Raw genomic sequence first — 19,268 nt, forward strand, 5'->3', positions numbered from 1 at the left:
TGGTTTTCAAAGCGGTCCTGCGAGCACCCTCCAGCACTGCACAGTTTCTGTGTCTCCCAGTTTCTATCACAATATTAGAGACTGCAAAACCTGAAATGTCATATATAGGGAGACATACAAAATGTGAGGTGTTAGGGGTGCTTTTGCAGGACTGGTTTAACCACTAAAAATAATAAGCAAATTAGCAATGATCAGTGCTTTTATACAGTCTATGAGCCCAACAAGGCATTTACTGACTAAAAACAATCCCAGGTAATGAGACATCATATTCTGCAACAAACATTTTGCATTTAATAAAGACCTGTTAAAATGACATCTTTATTTATGGACAAGAGGTACTTTATTCTTTATGCAACAGCTTTCTATTGCTATTTCCGTTTAATAAAAAGCCAGTATAAATAGTAAGAAACAGAAGCAGTTTCTTTTTGAGTCACTTTATTGACAAAGTCGTCTCTAATCTAAAAAGCACAAACTAATGACCTTAGTCCCAACTGCCCTTAGTCATTGTTTGTGGACCACTGCATGAATGTCATCAGTCAGGTACTTTCTGGGTAGGCAAAAACAATGAGAGGGAGGGAGGAGTGTTGGTTGATTTCAAAAGCTATATAACTATAGATCCCTGGATACAAAGATACACCTGCTGAGTTTCCCCAATCTCATCTCACACGACGACTGACCATGAAGTTGGCTATTCTGATCTGCGTTTCTGTTCTCATTTACCTCTCTGGTAAGTATCAAAATTGGCATTTTATGGTACATAAATATAATGAAATGTGAATATTGTGTAATAATAATCTTAATTAAAACCAAATACAGATACACACTAGCCAGACTACTATTGTTGATTAAAATACAGTACATCATGTGACACTTATTGAGAACTGAGATACTGTTAAGTGGGTCAGACTTTTCGCTGTTTTCAGGGAAAGAGAAAATACGGAGAGAAACAACCCAGATTCGATAAGTTGAATTGTTGTTATAAGGTTACATCTCCTTTATCCAGCCTGACCCTCTGACCAGAACCTATTCTGAAGAATTGTAGGAACATATATCCCTTTAATCCATGCAAATACACTCAAGAACATAAAAGAATGTTGAAATTACTTAAATGTGATTTTTTAAATTTTTTTATAAATATCATAAAAAAGGAAAAAAAAGAGAAGCGTAAACGCGTAAATGATATAAAATAGGTTGAAAAGAAAGTACAAAACTTACTTAACCGGTTTTTTTTTAAGACTTGTCTGGAATTTTAGCAGGCAACATTAGTGCCTTTCTTGCTTTATTTTTTCGAATATAATTTTGTCAATACTGTTTCCACAGTGGCAGAGGCACAACAGAGTGAGGTAAGTTAAAGGAACTTTTTTTTTTTTTTAAGTTACCGGATTGCAGTAACTATTTTAAATTTTGAATGTCTTTGAAATAAGTCTCTTGTGCTCACCAAGGTTGCATTTATTTGATCAAAAATACAGTAAAAACATTAATATTACCATTACTCCAGTGTAAGATGATCAGTCAGAAATAATTCTAATATGCAGATGTTGTGCTCAAGAAATGTTTATTATTTTTTTTATTAGTGTTAAAACAGTCATGCTGTGTAATATTTTTGTGGAAACCTTAATGCAATGTTTTCAGGATTCTTCAATGAATATATATATATATATATATATATATATATATATATATATATATTTACCATTTATTTGAAATATAATTTTTTTGTTACATAACTGTTTTACTGTCACGTTTGCTCAATTTAAAATGTCCTCGCTTAAAATCATTAATATCTTAAAAAATAAATCTTACTGACCCCAAACCTTTGAACAGTAGTGTATAATAAAGTAAGATGGTGGTAAAGTGTCATTATATATTTGGTTTGATCTTGGGAATCTCTCTGACATAATAGGACAACAATGTTCCTGATTTTGGATGTACTCGTGAGTACAATCCAGTGTGTGGAGATGATGGCGTCACATACTCCAATGAGTGCATGCTACACTGGGAGAACAAGTACGTGAACTGAACATTTGTGCTATGTAAATTCAACATTTTGAGAAGGGCTGGGGCAACAGATGTGAGAAATCTCAGGCTAAGCCCAGATGTCAGCTTTGAATCAATAACAAACCTCCCAAGGTTTAGTAAACAGCCCAGTTTTCATTATGAGGACAAATGATCTACTATAAAAAAGCACAAGACATAGTAAACACTCTTGACAGCAGTTCAAACAGAACTTATGCCTCTTTTTAACACGTCTTCTCTGTTTAGGATTCGTGGCAAGAATGTCAGCCTGAAGCATGTAGGAAAGTGTGAGACTTCCTGAACTCACTGCTGTTACATCTATAGTATCCACAATGGCTTTTCATATAGATACTACTGCAACAACCAGCATGATTTCCTATCATACATTAATCAGTATAATATGAAGACATATTCTATTGGAACCTTATCAGATATTGCTTTGCCTACATGTAATCACATGCAACTGAAGCATTTAAGAGCTCTATTTTATTAATACATGAATAAAAAAAGAATTTCAAATAAACCACATTCAAAATCTAAATGTTCTTTCTTCTTTATGCTACATAAAAATTATGGCTCTGTCCTGAAAAGGACAAAAGCAGAATTTTGTAGCATGTGAGCATACTTTTCCTAAAACTTAAGAAACCTAAAGATACTTAAAATATTTTATTATGTGGGTGAATGCGTTATTTAATTTTTTTTGCTTGCATCATTCAAAAATCCATTAAAAATGCAATTTAAACATACACAGACTTGCACATATTTTCCATGATGTAACGGTTTTTGTTTTCTGAAATGAAATTAATTTGGACATTTTTGACAGACATAAAGTAAATATTGGAATGATACAACTGTCGTTATACTATAATCATCCGATCACAATTAGAATGTTTAAAAGCTGATTTAAAGTAAATAAAACCTGATAAATATGAAATAAAGAGAACACTTCTAAAGAAAACATTCTATTACTGCAGCTGTAAAATTCTGATATTAATTTGGATTTAATGTTCCTGATTCAATTTTAAAATTATAGACATCTATAGCTTGGCTTCTTGATTGTTAATAGCAGGGTGAAGAAACTAAATGGCATGCCACATTCTTAATGGAGCAACCAGACAAATCAATCATTCAGAACTCAATTATTTTATTAGTTCATTGTGTTCCAAAAAAGCAGCAACGGTTCCAAATTATACCAGTTGCATTTTTATCACCATAGAGTCCACAAGTGCCAGGATCTCCCCAAAGTAACCGTCCTGTTCCCCTAGGTCCTGCTCTGTGAGCACCAGTTCTTGGTACTGTTTTTGCAGTTCACTAAGAGAGGCTGTCAATGCGGGATTCTGTTTATATTGAGTCTGACATTGGGCCATCATGGCAAGCAGCGTGCGCAGAGCCTTCTCTCTGCAGTCATGCTCAGGTGATGCTAAAAGCTCAGGCACCAGGCTGCACCACCCCTGCTCCACCAACACAGGCAGCAGGGAAACTTCAGCATACTGCCGCAAACGTTCCTGGTGAGAGGAATCTGAAGTAAGGTCCATTTCCACCTGTGATATCAGCTCCTACAACACAGAGTACAAGTGACTTTTAATGAGTTATTTATATACGGTATGAATAGTGAAATTAAAAATGGACTTGCATTTCAAACATGTTTTACCTTTTAAAAGTTTGGGGTTGGTAATATTTGTTAATGTTTCTTTTCTCGTATGCTTACTAAGGCTGCATTTGTGTGATCAAAAATACTGTTAAATATCACAATAATAAAACAAATTACTGTTACATAAAATTACTGTTTTCTGTCTCAATATAGAATTTCTTTATTGATGACAAAGCTGAATTTTCAGCAGCCATTACTCCAGTCTTCAGCATAACGCGATCCTTCAGAAATCATCCTCATAAGCTGATTTGGTGCTTGAGAAACATTTCTTCTTATTATTGCCAATGTTCAAAGTTCAAAATCTTTTGTAACATTATAAATGTCTTTACTATCACTGTTGATCACTTTTATGCATCATTGCTTCTTTTAAAAACAACACACACACAAATAAAAAATCATACTGACTACAAACTTTTGAATGGTAGTGTAGCAAAGTATAAATTTGTAAACTAATATTAACCTTTTCAATGATCATATCATAGAGAACTGTGATGATTCTCACACGCAGGGATTCTGCCCCTGGTGTTTGAAACAGTTCGCTAAGCACCTGCACACCACCAAGCTTCAAAAAGTGACTTTGTGCAAATGGGAAGTGACGCAGCAATGAGGCTACAGCAAATAACACCTGTAATAAATCAGAATGTCATAGTTAATTATGCATTCGTCTACATTAATATATGATAACGACAATTTAATTTAATATACATTACCAGCATAATGCCCATGGTTTCTGGTTGGTCATACCTTTTTCTTTACCATTGTTGGTCGCGGAGTTGCAAGCATTGTCAACAGTTTCTGTAAAGCGCCACCTTCTATTGCCTCAACTTGCACTGATGGATTACTAGAAAAATGTAGATGACAATAGATTGCGACGTCAATGTAAAGGTGCACTCACATTTCGCTAAATTTCACAGGCAAAAAAGGTCCATTGACTTGTACTCAATAGCAACTTTAAATCCCGTGTAACTAGCAGTTTTGATTAAGAAAATACCACTTACCTTGAAACAGCAGATCCAAGAACAAACGCAGCACTCATCTGGAGATGAATGTCTGTACTGTTTAAAGCATGTATAACCAGTTGCATTCCTCCCATGGACACCAAATTCTGCCCATTATCTACCTATCAGAAAAGATAAAATAAATTCAGTGACTTTGAGATGCAGTGAAACGTATAAGACATTATGCTTCATAGTCGTAGCTGAGGCTTGACCTGATGCACAAGGTACTCCAATTCAAGGAGAGCAGTGACTTTTTCCTCAGTTGTGCTGTTAGTATTATTAAATTGGTTTAAAAGTCTTCTCATAGCTTGGACATCGGTCTCCATAAGCATGTCGAGTGCCTCCATGTCTTTTTTCAATTCTTCGATGGGGCGAAATTGGGCCCTCACTGCATCTTTGTCCTATAATCATACATCTTGATTAAATAAAATAATAAAAATAATAAATAGACAAAAAAGGAAAATGGTTAGAGAATAACTGAAATAAACATACTTGTTTTGTTTCCACAGGATCATCCATTCCTTCTTTAAACTTTTTCAAAGCCTCTTTTAACTCCTTAGCTGTAAATGAGGGGTTGTGTGTGTTCATCATCCCTTGCCTGCTCCACAGAGGAAAAATTAATCATAACTAGCTATATAATACATGCATTTATTTTAGAATAGCCTACTACATTCTTCTAAACAATATACCTATTTCCATCTCTCCAGTATTTGAGACCTTCCGCCTCTCCCATCTTGACCTCTCTTTGGCCAGTCTGAAGATTCAATCTGACATGAGAGCCTGCTGGAACTGCTTGACCTAAATTGAATTACAGATAACAAGGAATTGATCTGTTAATCATCTATTCATGCAAGGACACATATGTCAATCAGCATGGGAATAAACAAACCTGGTTTGAAAGTTTGCCACTTGTCTGTAGGTCTAAACACCTCCAGATCTTCAGAATCCTCATCCTCTAACAGTGTCTCTTCACCCTTGCTGTGATCATCAGAGCCCTCTTTGATAGATAGGGCTGTTGGTGACTGCGTAGCCAAATATAATAGTTATTAAAGTATACACAAAAAAAATAATAATAATAAATACTAAGATGCACGGCTGCAGCAGATCTCACCTTGTCATTGTGGGCACATATGAGATGAAGACCGACAAGCCAGAGAGCGATTGACAGTCCAAGTCGCCACTTCTTTTGTATATGTATGGGCATCATTATCTTGGATTTAAAAATCACAATATGCGCGCAGATAAATTATGAAAAACAATATGATAAACAATCACACGTCATCCAGCCGAAACTAAAATCCATTCCCAAACTTTTACGATACACGGTTGCTAAATTAATTCATCCTGGATTAGCCCGTTTATTTGTTATTTAAGTTGTTTACATGTCGAGTTTAACGACTGCACTATACGAAAAGAAACAACTAGAAACCAGCACGTGCATTTCCGCGGTCCATCTGGACGGAATACCTGAACCAATCAGACAAATGCAAGTGTATGTTTTCGGACTACGTCATTCTTTCTGTTCGCGGTGATTGGCTAAAGGAAGACGTAACTTTTCATGACGAAATCAAAGGCAAATTAAACCTACCCGTTTTTTAAACAGAAATAAAGAGTCATTCATTTTTTTTTTTTTTTTTAAATAGGACAGCTATAAATGTAATGTAAACTTCTTGTTAATTATGTATATGTGGATTACACAAACAACAATAAAAATACTTTTTTTCTGTTCATAGACAAATTAAGAAAAAATAAATCAACAATGAGAAAATCATACAGATAATATCTTAATGGTTATATAAACTAACCATTTTGCACAAATGGCTTATGTACTATAAATCAATCAGTCTCTTACAGTGAAAGACAAAAACTGAAGACTATATCTGGTTCTTTTTGTTTGTTTGTAGACAACTATAAAACATAGTTTAACAGTCGAAAATAATTAATTATATTATAGACGTTATGAATACATGTATAAAGGTAAACTGTTTTACAAACCAGGTGCATAGACAGGACAAGCCACAAATCAAACAATGATGTAAATTATACACCTGTAAAATTCATACACAATATCTTTTTTTTTTCTTTCAAATATTACAAATATTGATAAAGGATTCACATTTTACAATAGCCGAACTACTGTTAAGCACACTCGTTTGCCATAGTTTTTTCTGAGTTAACATGAGTGGGTTGTTGGTACTTTTTCCTCTTCCTTTCAGTTCTCCAGTTCTCCTCCTTGTCAATGCTTTGATGAGTTTGATCCTCATTCTTGCTATTGGAGTCACTTACAGGAGACCTACAGGCAAATTATTCAGTTTGTGGTGGATCAAAAGACAGAACTTAAGTGCTAAAATGTAAATGTCATAAACAACATTTAGTTAATTTTAACTACCATTATTGCTACTGTCACAGGAGTGTTTCTATAAAATGTAACATTTTAATTATTGCAAGTTAATGTAACCAACATTACTACTGCCACAAGGATTGATTCTTTTAAAATTAACATTTTAATGTCACTGTCAAAAAGGGCAATAGGGTTTAGGAGTGAGTGTCCTCATAAAACCCAGGAAAAGGAAGATGACAAAGACTGTAAAGTTGACACAGCGCAGCAGAAAGGAGAAGGGCTGGCATGCAGAGGTTGGCACTGACCTGGGCGCATCAGGAATGCAGACTGGGGGATCCTCAGAGATTCGGACAGACTTGTTTTCACGGGACATGACAGGGTTGAGTTATGTGGGTTATGCAGACTGCAGGGGGATCACAACCAGCTTCTTAATGGGATGACAAAGGGTTTTTTCTCTAGTATTTTCACTAGTGCCCATGGTTGCAATATTCTCTTTGCTAGGTGCTGATTCTTCCTCTGGAACAGCTACGGGAAACTTCTCCCGCCGGCGTTTCTGTACTTGTGCTTAGTTCACCTCTGAATACATAACAATGGTATATTTATTAAATAATAGCAGCGCAAAGATGAATTACAGTAAGTATCCAATAGAGTGCAATAGTACCTGCCCACTTTTTCAGTGGCCTTGGTTCCAAAGTATTTTGCCCATATTTGTAAAAAGTACATACACAAAGTACCAATATTTGTATTTTTCCCATGCAAAGTTTTAAGGAGTTATAGGACACAAAGCTGCTAACCATATCAGCTGAGCTAATCACATTACAACCTTTGATTTGAAGTGAAAAAAATAATAGAAAATTACAGACAAAAGAACAAGAACGTGTAATAAACATTTTAATGAAGAATAAAAGTGTGTGTATATATATATATATATATATATATATATATATATACATACATATACATATATATATATACATACATATACATATATATGTATATATAGTTTGACAGCACAGGCTAACTGACTACCACTTTTGCAATGTTTCATGTTTCATGGAAATGAGTGCTACTAGTTTTATTTTAGTAATTTGCTTGTCGTGATTGTAAATTGGTGGAGAGTTCTTTGCAGAATCATACCAATGATTAACATCCTAATAGATCACAGAAAGTCAGTCTTAGACTTAGATTTAAAAGGTTATTGTTAAAATCTATTTTTCTCTGGAGAAAGGGATTTTTTCTTACGGAACTGACTGTTGCACTCCACACAATAAACAGGTTTATGTAGAAAACTAAGGTTCAGAGATAGAGGAAAAAAATTACCATTAGGTGTATATTTCATCTTTAGTTCTCCAAGCTTGACTTGGAGCCTCATATTGTCACTGTGTCTTTGTTTTAGTGCTTGTTCTGTGCCATAAAGTTTCCTCTCCAACTCTAACACTCTGACTTTCGGAAAGAGCCTTCATTCTTGCCATGGACAACTCATCCTTTAGTTTCTCTGCATCTTTCCTATACACATACGTCATGATTGTTTTAAAAATTTCTAAAGCAACACCAATACAAATAACAGATGAGAGTATACTTACTTTGAATTTGAAAGTTGTATTTTTAAGAGGTCTGTGTAATAAGTATCATCCATAACCTCGCCTTCTTTAAAGAAGATGCTGGTCTTTTACAGTCATCTGTTGGTGATGTCACATTAGCATTAGTTACTAGTATTAATTTCTCAGATTGTAATATGTTTCATTTCTGTGATATGCTAAGCTCACCTTCGCTTTCTCCAGCTCTCTTACTTTCATCATCAAGCTTTCTATCTCATTGTTTTTGTCAGATAGCATGAATTGCAGTCGCTCAAGCTGTGCTGGGTCAGCCCTGTTGCCCTGGAGCTGCATAAGGGAGGCTATCTGCATCTAAAACAGCACACACAAGGAAACCGATAATGTGTAAGTTTTTTTTTTTTTTTTTTTATTATAAAAACATTTCTCACAAACAACTATTTACCTTCATGTGGTGCATATGTTGCTTGGTGAGAGCATGCTGCTTTTGTAGAGACTCATGCTGTCGTTTCATGCTTTTCAGCTGCCGCTCCATCTCTGCTCTCTTGTCCTCTACCGGTGCAAATCCAAATATTTTGTGTCATGGCACAAAAGCAATTTAAGTGTAACCTCTCAAAATATTTAGTAAATACAGTTTTATTATGAAGCACTACTGTGGAAATATTTGAGTAGCTTTCCAATATTAAAAAAGTTTATAGTTATTAAAAAAAAAGGTATTGCATTGGTATTATAAAACGTTATTCAGTTGCTCTTGAAATAAAGCTTTAGTTACAATGAAAACTCTTGGCAGACATAAATAGCCAAGTAGTAGAAATTATGCTTAATGCTGTACCTCAGAAAATAAAGAGGTCCCCGGTGCATCTACCAACCAATGAAATGTGAAAAAGCTTAACCCAGTAACTTTGTTTTGGTAAGCCTTTTCCTGCAAGCGTCTCATAATAATATTACCGCAACTTAATCTGTAAGTTTGAACCCATGGCACCGTCATTCTGATTTCACAAGTGACAACGGTGTACCAGTTCTAATGCCATGGTGAAAGTTTAAGCTAGACATCCTAATCATTCTGACTTTAGCTGCACAGACAAGCACAGAACACTGTTTGGAGTCCCAGCCTCAGAGGAGACAAGAGAGCAGAGGATTCATTGATTTATTTACTGTATATTGCTGCCTGCCACAAAGATCTAATATAAACATAGGATTTCTTTCCCAGCTGTTTACCTTCACTGACATAACCGACTGTTTTTGTAACTCCTGTGTAAATGAGAACTTAGTTTAGCACTCACATGCTTGTGATGAATTGCATCGATTACAAAATTACAAAAACACATCAATTCACTACAGGAGGCATTTGTTAACCCCCCGGAGCCGTGTGAGATTCTTTTTATTTGACTTCTTTTGGACTGATGAACTGCAACACCCGCTGAGTGGCATTAAACAGCTTGAAAGATCAAAGACAATTTTTTATATAACTCCAACTGGATTCGTCTGAAAGAAGAAAGTCATATACACCTAGGATGACTTAAGGATGAGTAATTTATGGCCTAATTTTCATTTTTGAAACAAAATTGAAGGTTGTGATGATGATTTGTTTCCATACCATAATGTATTCTCTTCAAAATTCTTTATTTTTAAATGAGTGTTATTCCTTGCTGTCACAGGAATAAACTACATTTTAAAATATATTAAAATACAAAACAGTTCAATTTCAATTGTTACAATATTTTACAATATTACTTTTTACTGTATTTTTTTTTTTTATCAAATTAATGTAGCCTTGGTGAGCATAATAGACTTTTGTTTAAAATCCCATTAACCATTTAAAGCGAATTTATCTGAGAACATTATTAAATTGATTGATTGATTGAAGTGATTGGTCCGTGCGTATTTCGTCATCCAAAATCTAATTTGTGGCACAGCGAAGTGTTGTGAATCAGCTCTAAGACTGACACTTAAGATTTAGTCCAACACTTCGCTTAAATTACGACTGAGAAGCTTGATAATTAACTTTTAAGAGCAGCTTTGACCCAATAATTTTTTTTACACTTATTCGATTCTTAGCTAGTCTCAGTGATTGGTTGTTTAACATGTCTGTCAAATGCCAAATGCCATACATTGCTGCGCAAGGCTAATTCTTAGCAGCAATCTTGAGAGTGATTCTCAGAGGCTTGACAAATTCGTGCCCAGAATTCCATGTGTTTCTACTTATCACTGCAAGACATTTTTCAATATACAATACCATTCAAAAAATGTTTAGAGAAATTAATCATTGTATTCTGCACAAATGCATTAAATTGACAAAATGTATCTAAACAATGTTATGAAAAACAACGTGACACTGAAGACTGAAATAATGGCAGATGAAAACTTTGCTGTCACAGGAATAAACTACATTTTAAAATATATTAAAATACAAAACAGTTCAATTTCAATTGTTACAATATTTTACAATATTACTTTTTACTGTATTTTTTTTTTTAAATCAAATTAATGTAGCCTTGGTGAGCATAAGAGACTTTTGTTTAAAATATCTTACAGACCCCAAACTTTTGAGAGGTAATGTAAATACATGTGTCATAAACATACTTGAAAATGCTTATAGACATGCCTCCAAAGCATTGTAGCAGGACACTGCCTCTCTCTCCCGCTCTTCCTTCTCCTCCGTGAGTCTCTCTAGTTGTCTCTGGAGGGTGGTGTTGCCCAAATGTAGTTGCTCTTCTTTGTATCGTGCCTCCTGAAGCTCCTGCTCCAAACTCGCCTGCATGACAAGGTCACTCTTCAGCACCAAGGGCACACTGACAGCACTGGGCGATAAAACGTTATCATATTCAGTCACAATAAAATTTAAGTCAATACCAATGACAAGCTCTAGATATTTTTACTCAACATGGATTAACTGATGCGAAGCGTCAATTCACAAGCTTTTCAAAATTTAATTTGAGAAAATATTAATAATGATAATATTTTTTAATAATATTATATAACCAAGGTAAAAAAAAAAAAAAAATTACAGTTATTCATTCAATTACTTTTGTAAACATAAAACTAAATATTTTATTGTAAATTGTTTTCATTACATTTTAAAAGATTGATTATGGTAAACTGTTAAAGATGCATTAATTCATAATTAAAAAAATTTTTGAAGATACATTTTGTATTGAACCTTAAAACAGAATCCAGGAAAAAATAGAATGGAAAACAAAATTTAGATGAAAATAAAAAAAATGTCATGGGGCCCTAAAATAAAAGAAGCTATGTGGAGTTAAATTGTGGATAAATTATCATAGCAATAGCATTTTCTTCTCCTTTCCCCATTAATGGTAAATCAATTTTGTGATAAATATCGATATGATTGTGAGAATATTTTTGCCTATATTTCCCAGCCCTTCACACTGACATTCATTATTTCTTTGAAACCACTTTCTTCCATTAAAAATAAAAACTGGAAAGTACTCTACCATTGCTGATTCCATATCCATCTTCTGCATTTGCAGCTCAAGGATCTCGGAGGACATTGTTTCATGTGCACGTTCTGTAAGGACACGAAGTTCTTCAGTTGTGCTGTTCAGTGCTTCAGACTGCTGGTCCACCTTGTGTCTCATCTGCTTCTCAGCAAGTTGAGCCTCCTCTAAATTTTGTCGTTTTTTCCAACTACAAAGACATTTAATCAGCACCACAGATGAGATGAGATAACATTTTTTCAGGAAAATAAGATTATGCTGCAACCCAAGTTTTAGCTACTAGTGGTATCACCAAATGCAAAAATGTAAATTGTTTTCTAATAGGTTTCCCAAACACTCATTTCCAATTGTAAGAAATTATTTGAACATTAAAAAAAATGATATATACCTGATAACTGATAAAACATGGAAGATGAATGTATTCTCTGGCAACTCCTGCTTTATACTGAAAACTAAACATAAAATTTCTGAACAGGAAAGTGGCATATAAGCTGACCTTATTCTTTAAATCGCTGAGCTCAAGAGCATGGCTCCTCTCCAGCAGAGTTTGTTGCTGCTCCATTTGATGTTTCTGTTGGTTTCTGACGAGATCAAATTCTGATCGCAGGCTCTCCAGCATGCGGGCCTTTAGCTCAACATCCCTTTGTATTTCTCTTGTTCCAGGACCTGTTTTTGGAGAATTTTGCATATTTAAGGAATCATACACTGATTGACTGGACTGTCAGTCATCATACTGTGGAGATCAAACGCTGAAAACCAGTGCTGGATCGGTACCTCAATGACATTGGACATCTCGATTTGTTGTTCCTCCAATTTGTTGTGCAGATCCATTTTGTCATCCAAGAGTTGAAGTCCATACTGTCCAGCCCTCTGAAGAGTCTCTTCTCCTTCCTGCACCTTCAGCCGCAACACTTTAATCTCATCCTCTAGATCCGACATCTGAATTCAGAGAGAGAGAGAGAGAAAATGTGATTATTAACCCATGTACAAGCATATGTAGACTTTTTCTCTCATATATGTATCTATTTGAGATCAGTAAAACTTTTAATCAGTGTAAAGTCTCTTTTGCTCATAATGGCTGTATTTATTTGATCAGAAATACAGAAAAAAAAAATGGTAACATTGTAAAATATCATATATTTTACAATATCACATTATAAAAATAATGGTTTTCTATTTAATTATATAATTTATTTCTGTGGGGCAAAGCTGATTTTTCATCAACATTACTCCAACGGAAATCATTAAAATATGCTGATTTACTATAAATCCTTAAAATGCTTTTGGAACCTGTGACATTTTTCAGGATTATTTGATAAATAAAGATAAAAAGACCAGTGTTTATAAAAAAAATAGTAAATAAAAAAAAAAAAAAATCTTTATAACAAGATTAGTCTTTATCATAGTCTTTTTTTTTTTTAAATCAATTTAACACATCCCTAAATGCTGTTCTTTTTAACTTTTTATTCATCAAAGAACCTTGAAAAAAGTATCACAGGCTCAAAAATAAAATAATAATAATAAAACAATAATCATATGACACTGAAGACTTGAGGGATGGCTGATGAAATGCCAGCATTGTCATCACAGGAATGAATTACATTACAATATAAATTACATTATATTCAAATAGAAGACCATTATTTGAAATTGCCATAATAATTCACAAGATTACTGTATTTTTTCTGTATTTCTGATCAAATAAATACGGTCATGAAGAGAAATGAAAAAAAAAAAAAAAACATTACAAATCTTCCTATCCCAAACTTTTGAGCAGCAGTGCGCGTGTGTATATATACAATGTATTTGTTTAAATAAAATAACCCCAGTCCAGCCCTATCTGTCAGCCTTCACTTTCATTGCGTCTTATTAGTCCAAAGAGTAGCACTGATTCTCCTTTAGTTTTTTATTGAAGAAAGTCATAACTTACAGGTCTGGGATAACATGAAGGTGAGTAAAATATGATAGAATCTAATGTTTTGGTCAATAATAGCGTTAAACACATTAGTTGAGCTAACTGTGCAAACTTCAATCAAAAACATCGCGTGGCATTGGTAATAATAAGCATGTTTTCTTAATGGCATGTCTAAGTGACAACTACTCAACAAAATACATGTGTAAATGTTTTTACCTTTAGATTGAAAAGTTGGCGATAGCAATGTTATATCTGAAGAATCTACTGCTTCCAATCGCTTTCTTGTTCGGGAACTCTCAAACGATTAGTTTGAATTCTGGAGCAGTCGTCAATCACGTATCGCGAGAAAACACGAGGCTTCCAATCCTTCAAAACACCCCGTCTCTGGTGCCACCCTGTGCTCGTACTGGTTATAACCAAACACTACAAAATATAAAAAGGAGACTACGTTATAACCAAACGCATTGATTTAGATCACAAAGGGTCAAAAATCTTAACGTTATTTATCGACACGAACTTTTGTGGGATTAAATGTTGCATTATATTAAATAAATATATTTTGAATGACACTGTAATAAACAATGGCTATGAAACAGCATTTGGGAATGAAGTATTTATAATTACATCAACCATAGAACATTGCGAAAAAGAAGAAGATTGTTTTAAACTTCAGAAAGTATTAGGGTTGATGGAGTTACACATCAATAATCAACATCCAAGGGGATGGGGAGGTTGTCAACAGCTCTGAATTTATTGGCTTTCAGTTTCTGAATAAACTGAGTTTGCACTGAAAATGGCCCTGTGTACACCTAGTATTAACATCCCTCTCGGGCGGCCTGATCACAAACACTTAGCAGATTTGTAAAATATTAAATAGGTGTACCTTAGTGTCCTTACAGACAGTTAACCTAGTCATATTGCATATCTAAATTCTTTAGGTCAATTAAAAATATGCAAGTTAAAATGAACAGCTTGAAATTCTCATCCCACACTTAGACGATGGTTGTGTTTTGCATATTAAAAGGTGAGAACACTCTCATACAAAGAAATTTTCTCCACCCATCAGTATTAAGGTGTAACCAAATATCTGTAAAGTGTTGTCTACAGACACTTCATCTGTTATGCAGATCTCGACTATCAGTTCCTTTTGCTCATGCTGAGTGGTAAGGTCATGCATCTGTCCCATCAAAGAAAAACTGTTTTATTTTGCAAGCAAGTTTTGCATTGTGTTTTCACATTGACTGGAAAATATATATATATTTTATGTATTTGTGTGCATTTAGGCCTGTAGCCTACATGAAAAATATAAAAAATGACAAGAAATAAATTCAGATTTGGTTTGTTTAACTATTTTATGTTACTACTATAATCAATAAAACATTAAAAAATAAAGTTGCCATCACTGACTACTATATATTTAAATGACATTTAGTCAGTGCTAGAAATCAACCAGGTCTTGAGGCAAAATGTCAATAAGAGTTCGACAAATGCTCCAGGAAATGTCAAATGTAAATTCATAGTAAATCCCTGACACATTTTTTTTTTGATGCATCCGAACCTTTAGTGCCAGATATCTGTATTTGTTTTCTCAGAGGTCAGTGTTGTTGAATGTGCCATTTTCTAAACATTGGGCCCTTCAAAAAATAATTTGGGCTTTTACAAATGTCCGTGGTTAGCATTATGTGAAGAGACTATGACACATGGTCAAAATAATTTTACACAGCTGCTGCATACTTAAAGCTGTTTTATAGAAGACTAAGACAAATATAAATATTTTAAAAGTTTATTTTGAAATAATTTTAATATTAAACATTTAATTTTACAGGTTAGAAAATCTAAAATTCAATGATATATGAATTTTTGACACACAAAGTCCCAAGAGCCCGCCTTTTTTCCATCGATGGGGCGTGTCTTACTGCAGTAGAGATCATTGCGTCATGACGACAGTCGTTTTAAAAAAAAGGCCTTTTCTCAACAGTTGAGTCTTTACGGCGGTCCAGCACGGTATGTCAGGAATGGAGCAGCTTTGCAAACTTTTCGTTGGCGGCCTGAACGTCCAAACAACTAACGATGGCCTCCGTGCTCATTTTGAACAATACGGGTCACTGACGGACTGCGTGGTTGTCCAAAACGATCAACTTCAGCGGTCTCGTTGTTTCGGCTTCGTAACCTACTCCTCCGCAGAAGAGGCTGATGCAGCAATGGCCGCCAGGCCACATGTGGTAGACGGTAAAACCGTAGAGCTGAAGAGAGCCGTGGCTCGGGAAGACGCCGGGAAGCCCGAAGCTCTCGCCAAAGTCAAGAAGATATTCGTGGGGGGGCTAAAAGAAGACATCGAGGAGCAAACCCTCACCGATTATTTCTCTCAGTTCGGTATGATCGAGAAATCCGAGGTTATCACAGACAAAGACACCGGCAAGAAGCGTGGCTTCGGCTTCGTTCACTTCGAAGATAACGACTCGGCCGACAAAGCCGTCGTGCTCAAGTTCCACATGATCAACGGACACAAAGTGGAGGTGAAGAAAGCACTCACGAAACAAGAGATCCAGGCCGCCGGCGGAGCTCGGGGCGGCAGGGGGAGAGGAGGAGGAAGAGGTATGGGGCGGAATCAAAATGGCTTCGGTGGCGGGAGAGGAGGCTACGGCGGTGGCTATGGCGGAGGCTACGGCGGCAGTGATGGAGGCTACGGCGGTGGTGGCTATGGAAGCGGAGGCTATGGTGGAGGATACGGGGGCGGTTACGGAGGAGGCTACGGCGAACAGATGGGAGGCTATGGAGGTGGTAACGGTTACAGTGACTTTGGCAGCGGATACGGCCAGCAGTCCTCCGGCTACGGGCCCATGAAGAGTGGAAACACGTACGCCGGCAGAAGCGGAGCCCCTTACTCCCGTGGCGGCGGGGCTGGTTACGGCAGGGGTGGCTACGGAGGCTACTAAAGCGGGTTGGGAAAGACTCGGAAAGCTGTCCCCCTAGTATCTCTCTCGGTTTCCACGTTGGGCTCATTCACCCGGCCATGCAAGAGATGGCGGACACTGTGAAAAGCATACCTTAAAGACCTCAATTCTTCACAGGTAGGAAGAAGATCTCTTCCCAGAAACCTGACTTGCTCGACCAGCTTTAGTTTTAGGACGTGTTCTGTTATATAAATATATTGGATATCACTTTATTTTCCACGTTTTAGTCCATGCAGCAACGTTGGCCCTGGTTGTTTTCTTTTTTTTTTTTTTTTTTTTTTTTTTTTTAGATGCGAATTTTTCGTAATCTATTTGTTTTAAAATTCAGTTTTGTTCAACAATGGCGATTTGTTGTCAAGATGCATTCTCAGTAGACCTGTTTTCTATATAAACTGTTGCCTAGCATTGTCATGGGGGATTAACGCATGCAGTTCTGGAGTTTGTGTTCGTCTGTATTAACCCCAGCACGAGTTTTTCCAAACTAGTTTATCATGATGGGATAGATAAAGCCTACGTCATTTCTCTTTTGTAAACAAACCCAGCCCCACTCATCGAGTTCAATTCAACGCTGTATGAGCATCATTTACTTCAACATTCTCTTGTGTATTGTATATTATGTCATCAGATCAATCCAGTATTGTTTAACATTGATATGCAATTGTATGTTACTTTTTAAATAAAAGTTTCACAGCTTAATTATCCTTTCAGACGGCGTTTTGGCTGATAGACATTAACTACGTGGTTTCCATTACATCTGAGATAATAATAAAAGCCTTACACATGTAGTTGCATTATTAACAATTCCCCATATTCAGTGGTATATAAGCATATCTTTATAGTGTTCATGGTTTATTTACTCTTGATTCCCACATATAGGTGTTCTTTCAGTTATTCCAGTACTTCAAAATAGCTGTAGCAGTTTGTTTGTACAGGGAACCTGTTCAGTACCTGGGTTCGATTGTGATAGGACTGAAATATCTCATTAGGATATCATCCTGCAATCTAGGTATGTAATCAACCTGTCTTCACTACGTGTTGGTCAAGTATTGCAATTTTTAATAAATAGATTATATTTATTCCTTAAGTTGTCTTTTAAGTGGTCTTCATAAGTCAAGAGGACTTTACATGAACGGGTGCGATTGAAGTTAGGTTTGTTACACCGCGGCTTATTAGGACCTTGTCTTGATTTGCCTTTTTTTTTTTTTTTTTTTTTTTCTCGTTGTTTTTGCATGACTAACGTAATCTGTTCTTTTCTTCCTTCTTCCCCAGGTGACCTTGGATGCTGGACTCTGCCCACATCAACTGTGGCCATGGAGTTTGGTTCTCCACGATCTACAGAGTAGTTATGATTAATAATGAAGGATTAGTGAAGTGGTCATGACATGGGATTTTTAATATCTTTTTTGTGTTTTATAAGTCTCTGTATACTTTTTAATAAAAATGTAGTTTAAATTACTGTGTGTGTGTGTGTGCGCCGTGAACGTTGACAGTGCGTTCTGAATGAAACGCCTACTTTACTACATTCAATCTGTTCGCGGTAGAAAAACAAACCACGCCCTCTGCTTTCCTCATTTTATACATACAAAGAAATACTATAATACTGAGTGTAATAAAGTGTATTTTACTATAAAAATCGTTTAATGGACTTAATCTTTTATTTTGTTTATCTTTTTATTCCCTAATGGGTTTATGTAGACTGCAGTTTTACTATATTTGTAGCCATTTCTAATGTTTAACACATCATGTGCATTGATTGTGTATTGATCACTACACTGACTAGTTTTTTTACAATCGCATTTTTTTCTGGGAGAGATGAAGAGACACCGTTAATACTTTAAGTATGTGTATTATTAATATAGCAATTAACGTAATATTTAGGGTTAAAATAGAGAAAATGTAATGCCAAGGTTTAATCACTAGATGCATATGGCCGTTTATTAAATATAGCCTACATATATTTAGCTCTTCTGTAGTTGCTGTAAAGTGTTTTACAGGCCATGATAGCTTATTTTATTTTTTGCAGTGTATTTTAAGACATTATCAAACACTTTTTTTTATTTTTATAGGTTTTGCTTTTTTATGTTGAATTTTAAAAAAAGATTACTTGCATCCCATTATTATTTTATGTATTTTTATTTTACATTTATGTAAGAAGTCAATGTAAGTGAGTGTTAAAGAAGGCCAGCAAATACAGAATTTAACCCAATTAAAAATTTAAGTCTGTGTGAACTGGAAGTTGCTGCAAACTTTATTTCAGTGTAGTGCCATATTTCCATCTTCAACTGAATATTTGCGCTCCTCCCTTCTGTCTCTTAATCATGGCAACATAACGATTGAAGGGGTGTTTTTAAGGATATTCTGCTCAAGCCGTCAAACTGACGT

At 35.3% G+C, this 19,268-nt stretch overlaps 3 protein-coding genes and 1 pseudogene across 6 annotated transcripts; 2 read left to right on the forward strand and 2 right to left on the reverse strand.

Annotated features, from left to right (window-relative positions):
- The first annotated feature begins 588 nt into the window (after nucleotides 1–588).
- LOC128027457 (serine protease inhibitor Kazal-type 1) lies at nucleotides 589–2,557 on the forward strand. Its single transcript, XM_052615085.1, has 4 exons — nucleotides 589–727; nucleotides 1,321–1,343; nucleotides 1,904–2,007; nucleotides 2,263–2,557. Exons 1-4 carry the CDS (start codon nucleotides 679–681, stop codon nucleotides 2,315–2,317), a joined length of 231 nt encoding a protein of 76 aa, XP_052471045.1. The 5' UTR covers nucleotides 589–678; the 3' UTR covers nucleotides 2,318–2,557.
- Nucleotides 2,558–3,143: 586 nt separating this feature from the next.
- Nucleotides 3,144–6,147, reverse strand: LOC128027455 (nucleotide exchange factor SIL1). The gene is made up of 9 exons (XM_052615079.1): nucleotides 5,777–6,147; nucleotides 5,555–5,687; nucleotides 5,355–5,463; nucleotides 5,158–5,263; nucleotides 4,878–5,066; nucleotides 4,666–4,787; nucleotides 4,412–4,508; nucleotides 4,128–4,292; nucleotides 3,144–3,572 (listed from the first exon to the last, which is right to left on the reverse strand). Exons 1-9 carry the CDS (start codon nucleotides 5,870–5,872, stop codon nucleotides 3,204–3,206), a joined length of 1,386 nt encoding a protein of 461 aa, XP_052471039.1. The 5' UTR covers nucleotides 5,873–6,147; the 3' UTR covers nucleotides 3,144–3,203.
- A 439-nt stretch (nucleotides 6,148–6,586) lies between these two features.
- On the reverse strand, nucleotides 6,587–14,371 carry LOC128027080 (protein Spindly-like; annotated as a pseudogene).
- Nucleotides 14,372–15,889: 1,518 nt separating this feature from the next.
- Nucleotides 15,890–18,341, forward strand: LOC128027463 (heterogeneous nuclear ribonucleoprotein A0). 4 transcript variants are annotated; one of them, XM_052615097.1, is made up of 3 exons: nucleotides 15,890–17,003; nucleotides 17,819–17,892; nucleotides 18,156–18,341. In XM_052615097.1, the coding sequence occupies exon 1, from the start codon at nucleotides 15,939–15,941 to the stop codon at nucleotides 16,866–16,868; it is 930 nt and encodes a 309-aa protein (XP_052471057.1). In that variant the 5' UTR covers nucleotides 15,890–15,938; the 3' UTR covers nucleotides 16,869–17,003; nucleotides 17,819–17,892; nucleotides 18,156–18,341. The 4 variants fall into 4 exon arrangements, with proteins under 4 accessions (XP_052471057.1, XP_052471054.1, XP_052471056.1 ...); XM_052615094.1 differs by lacking the exon at nucleotides 17,819–17,892; XM_052615096.1 differs by lacking the exon at nucleotides 18,156–18,341 and having other exon boundaries at nucleotides 17,763–17,970.
- The last annotated feature ends 927 nt before the right edge of the window (nucleotides 18,342–19,268 follow it).

Source organism: Carassius gibelio, chromosome A14, assembly GCF_023724105.1.
Source record: "Carassius gibelio isolate Cgi1373 ecotype wild population from Czech Republic chromosome A14, carGib1.2-hapl.c, whole genome shotgun sequence".
NCBI lineage: Eukaryota > Metazoa > Chordata > Actinopteri > Cypriniformes > Cyprinidae > Carassius > Carassius gibelio.